This window comes from Drosophila ficusphila, unplaced genomic scaffold, assembly GCF_018152265.1.
Source record: "Drosophila ficusphila isolate 14025-0441.05 unplaced genomic scaffold, ASM1815226v1 contig_414, whole genome shotgun sequence".
In the NCBI taxonomy this organism is placed as follows: domain Eukaryota; kingdom Metazoa; phylum Arthropoda; class Insecta; order Diptera; family Drosophilidae; genus Drosophila; species Drosophila ficusphila.
Genome location: NW_025064328.1, coordinates 9,471,682 through 9,479,374, shown reverse-complemented (window position 1 = coordinate 9,479,374; position 7,693 = coordinate 9,471,682). Strand labels below are relative to the sequence as shown.

General features: G+C 39.1%; 1 protein-coding gene across 1 annotated transcript; it reads right to left on the bottom strand.

Annotated features, from left to right (window-relative positions):
• Window positions 1–747: 747 nt before the first annotated feature.
• Window positions 748–1,439, bottom strand: LOC122320136. The gene is made up of 3 exons (XM_043208382.1): window positions 1,362–1,439; window positions 989–1,300; window positions 748–933 (listed from the first exon to the last, which is right to left on the bottom strand). Exons 1-3 carry the CDS (start codon window positions 1,437–1,439, stop codon window positions 748–750), a joined length of 576 nt encoding a protein of 191 aa, XP_043064317.1.
• Between the last annotated feature and the right edge of the window lie 6,254 nt (window positions 1,440–7,693).

Below are 7,693 nucleotides of genomic sequence, written 5' to 3'. Positions count from 1 at the left end.
TGTACGTTTAAATTTTAATTCAGCACTTACTTTAAGAAAGGGACACTTGTCGGGAAAATCTATTGCTGCCCTCTGAAATGCCTTGTAGTACATTGCCATTATGGACGGTTTTTCAAAGAACTTTTTAAAATGACAAAAGTCCACTTTGACGTTCTTAATCTGAACAGGCTTTTTCTGTCGATTGTTCGAGAGCTTTAAATCAAAAACTGCTTCTAATTTTTCAACTGATCTCTGTTGGTTAATGGTCACAGAAACGCTCAATGCCATTCGCGTTTCCAGTCGACAATCGAATTTCGAGAAAATTTTACTCCGAATCGTACATTCTATGGAGTTGAATATTACTTCCTGATAATGAAGATTATTTAAGAAATGTTTTATTTAAAAATTAAGCAACTTAAAAGGTTTGCAGTATAAAAACTTAAGAGGAGCAAACCTTCTTAACTTCCCCGTTGGCGATAAAAATCCACACAAATAGGGCAGGTAAAAAGAAGAGGTGATCACGTCGACTCATATTGCTAACTAAAGCATAAAACGGCTGAATTATTTCATGAACTACTTTATAACCCATTTCAATGACAGATCGGATAGTGAGTAAATTATTAAAACTTAACCAACTGAATCGATCAATCACCAATTTGAAATAAGCACTGTTGTACAGATAACAATGTACCAAAATGTTTTTTGTTAGCAATAAAAAATTTTAGTTTTTTTATTGTAAGTATACATACTTTTTTATCTGATAATTTTTTAAGGTAGGGGCTGCGTATATAGTGAATAATTTTTAATTTCATAGAAGCCTCCGGTGAGTTTGACCTCAAATCCTAGCTCGTTATTTGCATAAATCTTTCCACTAAGAGTAATGTTCGACTCTGGTAGATATTGCGGAGTTTCTTGCCACTCAAAATGCAGTCGCTTTAGTAAGTAAGTTGTGTTCTAGTTTAAAAGAGTCAGTTTAAAAGAGTACTTTTGAAATGAACTCACCACTTACTTTGAGAAAGGGACACTTGTTGGGAAAATTAACTGCTGCCCTCCGAAATGCCTTGTAGTACGTTGCCATCACGGACCGATTTGTAATGTACTTTTTCAGGTGACAATAATCCACTTTGATGTTTTTAATCGGAATAGGTTTTTGTCCATTGGGAATGAGCTTCGCATCGAAAACTGCTTCTAATTTATCAACTGCTTTAATATGATTAACGGTCGCAGCTACGCTTAATGCCATACGCGTTTCCAGTCGACAATTTAATTTCGATAAGATTTTACTTCGAATCATGCATTCTATGGTGTTGAATATTACTTCCTGATAATGAAGATTATTTATAAAATCTGAAATGAACTTATTATTTTTAAGAAAAGCAAACCTTCTTTGCCTGTCTATCGGCGAAAGAAATCCACACAAAAAGTGACAATAAAAAGAAGAGGTGCTCACGTCGAATCATTTTGCTAACTAAAGCTTAAAACGGTTTTGTTATTTCATGACTTATTTGCGACAAACCACTTTAATATCCCATTTTAATGACAGATCACGATAATGAGTGAATTATCAAAACTTAACCAACCGAATCGATCAATCACCAATTTGAAATAAACCTGATTGTTGAGGTTAAGATCTATAAAAATGTTTTTTTAAATAAAGTATTTTTTTTCGAGACAAATCAATATCATCCGGCAATAAAGCGTTACTTCTTAGTTTTTTTTAATTTTTTTGTGAATATAAATCTTTGTCTAATACATTTTTAGGGCAAAGGTTTTGTATAGAGGGAATAATTTGTAATTTCATAGACGCCACAAGTGAGCTTGACCTCAAATCCCAGCTCGTTATTTGCATAAATTTTTCCATTGAAAGTTATGTTTGACTCGGGAAGATATTGCGGAGTATCTTGCCACTCGAAATGCAGTCGCTTCATTGAGTAAGTTGTGTTCTAGGATAAAGGAATCAGAAGCTTGTACTTTTAAAATGAATACAGCACTTACTTTGAGAAAGGGACACTTGTCGGGAATATTTACTGCCGCCTTCCGAAATGCCTTGTAGTACATTGCCATCATGGACCGATTTTTAATGTACTTTTTTAGATGACAATAATCCATTTTGACGTTTTTAATAAGAATTGGCTTTTGCCCTTTCGGGAAGAGATTCACATCGAAAACTGCTAGTAATTTTTCAACCGATTTCTGTTGATTAACAGTCGCAGCTACACTCAATGCCATACGCGTTTCCAGTCGACAATCCAATTTCGATAAGATTTTACTCCGAATCGTACATTCAAAGGTGTTGAATATTACTTCCTGATAATGAAGATTATTTAAAAAAATTTATATTTAAAAAAGAACTTTATTTATTGGAACAACTAAAAAGGCTTCGAAGAAATATATTAAATTTAAGAGAAGCAAACCTTCTTTGCTTCTCCGTCGGCGATTGAAGTCCACACAAATAGTAGCATTAAAAAAAAGAGGTGATCATGTCGAATCATTTTGCTAACTAAAGCCTAAAACGGCTGTTCTATTTCATGAATTATTTGCGACAAACTACTTTAATATTCCCATTCAATGGCCGATCATATAATGAGTCTATTATCAAAACTTAACCAGCTTAATCGATCAATCCCCAATTTGAAATAATCATATATTTAACATTTTGACATAGACCATGTAGATACTCATGTATAATTACACGGAAGAGCAGTGATCTTGATTTCCACTCAATTCAACTGAGCGAGAAACTCATTTTAAAAATTTCTAAGAGAGAGAAAGGTGGAGAGAGAGGATATGATGGAGACAGAAAGAGAGTGAGAGCGCATTCTGTGGGAGGTTTTGAGGAGTCGATTTTGTTGTTGCCCCCGTTGATTTTTATGCTCAACGCGGCACATTTGCTGCGCCACATTAAGAAACTAGAATTCGCATTGAAGAGAGCGGTTTGAGGAGCAAGGGGGGGGGGACGCGATTACGATTACGTAGCGGGGAAGCCGTTCACAATGATTTTGGGTGCTTCCTCCCGGAAAAGTGGTTTCCTTAAAAATAATTAATTTTTTTTAATATGTATTTTGTTATACCAATCTAGCATCATAACCTGAAGTCACTACAAGTGTCATTTTTTTATTGCTAAAGATTTAAATATATCTAAATATGGTTTCGACGAGTGTTAAACATTTTGTTTTTGAAATACCTGATGGCCTTCTTAATAATATTCATAAAATTTGAAAGTAACTTATGGTGACAAATTGGCAATATGTTTCCTAAAACTAATGGGAGTGAGCGTGAAATGTTATCTTAAAAAGGTTTTTAGAAGAGTTTCCTAATGCTTTAAAATTCAAATATGCCACTTCTTTAAAAGTTGTATATTTATTTTAGGGCGTGTTATATAAAATGTTTCCTAACCCGTAAAAAGCATTGCTGGAGCTTCTCCCCGAAGTGTGAGAAATAGAGGGGAACACAAGAACCTACCTCATCAGGATTATCATCATCATTCGGAGAAGGGAACAGGCAGAAGGGTTAGAGTTTCAGGAACAAACGAAATACCCAAGGAGCGAACGAAGCGAAGGAACGAAATAAGAAAGGAGAGAAAAAGTCGAGAAGGAATTCTATAGCTGGTAGAACCGACACTTCGATATCCCCTGTTATTTTATAGACCCTTAGAAGAGTATCTTCAAGTGTATATCAAGTTTCCTTAATAAATCTCAGTAGTTAAGCGGCCCATATCAGTTCCACTTCCTCTGATTAACTTGACACTTTTAGAGATCAGCCCTTTATCGTTTATGACCTAAAACTTATAACTTTAAACCTAAAAGCCCATTAAATCTAACTCAATGGCATAAAACTGATACGAAACGCTTTTAGAGTGAAATTAAAATTATAATTTTGGGCCATTCAGAAAGCACGAATATTATAACTCTTAAAAGCCCTAGAATCGCCCTGTATTGATATGCTAAATAAGTGAATAATACTATTTAAATATTTAACCACTCAAAATCCATATACCCTCGAATAGCAGTAGTGAGGGGTACGAAAACAGTTGGAAAAAATATGATCAAGGAATGTAGACATAACTTGACAGCGTGTTTAGAGAATTTCTACTCGAGCCCGAGGACAGAGTCGCGATCTGAGGAGCGGAGTCTTCTCCGCTCAGAGTCTCCAAAGAATCGGGAAGAAGAGGAGATACCAACAACTTGGAGCCGCTGCATTCTTCGGTGTCTGCGGGAGAGAGAGAGAGAGAGAGAGAGCAAGTGAGCAAGTGAGCAAGTGAGAGATCCAACCGGGTTTTGACTCAGAATTGGGCTCACGATTTTTCGGGTGCAGTTTAATTTAATAAAGTGAGAGCATGTTCGGGCCTAATTGAATTTGCAGTGTTGCCGCGCCGAGTTCGAACCAGAAATCGAAGCTGTTATTCGCCAGCAAGCCAGGCCAACAGAACATAAAAACCAATGGATGAAATTTCCATTCGAAAAACCCACAATGCACAAGTTAATTATGCGCCAGCCGAATTTGATGTCTTTTTGAAAAGGCTTTTAAGTGGGATTTTGTTTGGGGATCGAACATTATCTGGCGAGCGCCATCAATTGGGAATTTCGCCGCCAAATGCTGACTCGGTTTCCATTTTGATTTGTCGCTGTTTCGCTGTGGCCTTTTATTTGCCATATGCCCCGCAGTAATGTGTCTGTTGAAATCGTCAGTTTAAGTCAAATTAATTAACATTAATTTTTGTGGCTCGTTCGTTTCGAGGCATGAAATCAACCGGGTGGCTGAGCTCAGCTCAAATCATTTCTTTGGATGTGTGTAAAATTAATGTCTGCTTTGATGATAAATTGGAACTCGTTGGAGCTTTGTTTTATAGATTTCATTTTTGACTCCGACTCGGGCTCTTGCCAAAATGGTGGGAACTAACGAACCGCTGGTGGTCGATTTCCAGTCGCTTTGGGAGCAGCGCGTTATAGTTATTCCATGGCCCAGAGGTTAATCGAATTAAACAAATACCTGACAAAGGAAAGAGAGCTGATCGCTGAACGCTGAACGCTGAACATTGAACTGTTTGAAAAATGATCTATTATGGGCAGGCCGTGTAACTGTGCCCTGACATCTCTGATGGCCTGTTGATGGCTGGCTGCCTCGGCCAAGTTCGTTGCCTAAGTCTTTCGTTTCTTACGTTGTGGGAAACACACACAGGCGAACGCGAATGCGAACGCAAGAGACACTTTGCGGCCGCTCAGCTCTCGTTTTAATTATTTGCGGGCTGCGTATAAATTTCAGACAAGACGCAGAGCCAAAGAACCTCCAAAAATTGACGTAAAGAAACGGGGAAACACACTGAGAGCAAAATCAATTTTGGCTAACAATCACGGCCTGGTAATGATAAATGAATCAGTCAAAGGTGAAAAGGGATTACAAATTACTCTTCTTTGTTGACTGTAATAAGCGATAGTTTGAAGGGAATACAATACACAATTTTCAAATGGATATTATACAGACTAATTGAATTAATATTAAATGGAAAAAATAAATTAAAGGGGTTTTCGCCTTTTAGATTATTATTTTGTTACTCTTGCACTTTTTATTAAATTAATTTCAAGCTTAAATAGTCTGCCTATATTGCGCCATCTCTTCCTATTTGTGTTTTATTTTAATGGAATTGTGTATTACCACAGTCCATTTATAATGTTTAAAAAACTCAAGGAAATTAATAAGATTAATCTCACATTATATGAGATAATATAATTCCCTCAGTGCAGAAACAGAAACGGAAAGCATTTGGCGAAGTTTGTTAAGCGCAAATTCCAGGGATGTTTGCAGTGCGCAACAATTTGGAACATTTTGTTGAACACAAGAGGAGCAAACAGAGAGCAGCCAGCGTAAAAATGAAGTAAAAAAGTCACGGACATCGCCTTGTGGTCAACGAAAGTGAACTGTGAAGGACATGAGACACGGGTTGGATACCCCACCCCCTCCTCTTCCCCGCCCCCTTCCGCTTCCCCCACCCCCCGCTGCCTCTTCCTCTGCCATCTGCCATGTGATCTTGGTGTTGGCCAGTCGGAAACTGGATGGAACTCGAGTGGCTGCTGCCTTTGTTTGCTCTGCTAGATTCCAGACCAGACCACTCATCCTAGACCCAGACGCTGGCGTCGTCGCTGACGATGACGACTTGGACGACCTCAAGAGGCAGGAACTCACTCACTGCACCCAGTTTGTGGCATCCACCATCCACCATCCACCAGCCAGTATTGAGCATCCAGAGCCTCCTGGCTCCTCGCCCTGGGACATCGTCACGGGCCGTCAGCGCCTCCATCCACACGGATCCTAGTCCCTACTCCTTGGTCCCTACTCCCCACTGCCAGGGGCACCTGAGCCCCGGCATCAACCGCATCATCCACAGTCGCAGTCACAGGCATGTCCACATGCACATCCCCATCATCGCCACTTGCCACTTGCCACGGACTGTGGCTGCGACCTCGACTGTCGCGCCATCAACTTGGATGGGCTCTGCTCAAGCACCGCAGCAGACAGCAGGCCACAGTGGTTCCGGGTTGGACGGGAAATATGGCAGAGAGTGCAAATATTGAATGCATTGGTCCTATAAAATCTGTCAAAATAAACACATAAATAATAGATTTCTTAAATATTTTAAACTTCTATCTAAAGATAGTTATTTTACTCGATTTTCATATTTTCCATATTGTTTCCTTAATCCCCATAGAATATTAAAAAATCGTATCTGGTCCATAAAATTCGGAAAATTCTTTTCCTGCTTGATTTTATTATGTTAACAAGCTCTAAAAAAAATATTTTTCCTATGATCTACGGTTGCAGAAAGAGGAGACAAAGGAGTTTTAAGGACATTTCAGTTTGATAATTAATTATAATTATTCAGTTGGCACTAATATACAGAACCATACAAATTGCAATAGTATTCCTCATCCGAAAAAGCAACCATAACATTTTTAATTTTAGTAAAACAATATTTTTCACGACTGGTTCTAAGCATAAATTTACAAATTTATTCATATTTTGCTTTCTTAAAATCAAACAACTTTAAAGACTGCATTCTTCTCTGCAGTTTGTAAAGCTTTAGATGAAAGTGATAACTTATACATTAATGTATTCTATTTGAACTCCTCTGAACCACTGTTCCGGGTCAGAATCGAACTCGCAGCCAGAGCCAGGCGAAGGCTCTGTGTCTGTGGTGCTGGCTGCCAGGGCCTGACCTGAGTTAAACAAATTCATTAAAAACTCGTCACTTTGCGCAGATCACGCTGACTTGGCACATCTTTGCTGGGGGCCCATGCGTCCGCCATCCTCCATCCATTCTCGATCCTCGATGCTCAGCCTCCTGGCTGAAGTCCTCCACATCCTCGTGCACCTCGAGCACCAGACTCACCACTTGGTATAGTGTGTGTGTTTTTCTTTTGGCCACGGCTTGTGTTTCTGGCCAATGAAGTGGTGGCCAACGTTGCGCGTTCCTCAGTTTTAGGGCGATGAAAGGACTCTTTGGGAGACCAAAGACAATATTTTCGTAGCATCCCTTCACAGTGTGTTTGCACTTCCTACGGCCAGAGCCGTTCGTTCTGCCAGTACTCCCTGTACTTGTTTGTATTCCGTTTCGAAAGGCACTTCAATCAACTTGATCTCCAGCGGGAAGACCGATCCTCGAGCCTCCTGCTCTTCCACTGGCATTTCTCTTGAGAAAGCTGCGGCTGCGCAACTGCAA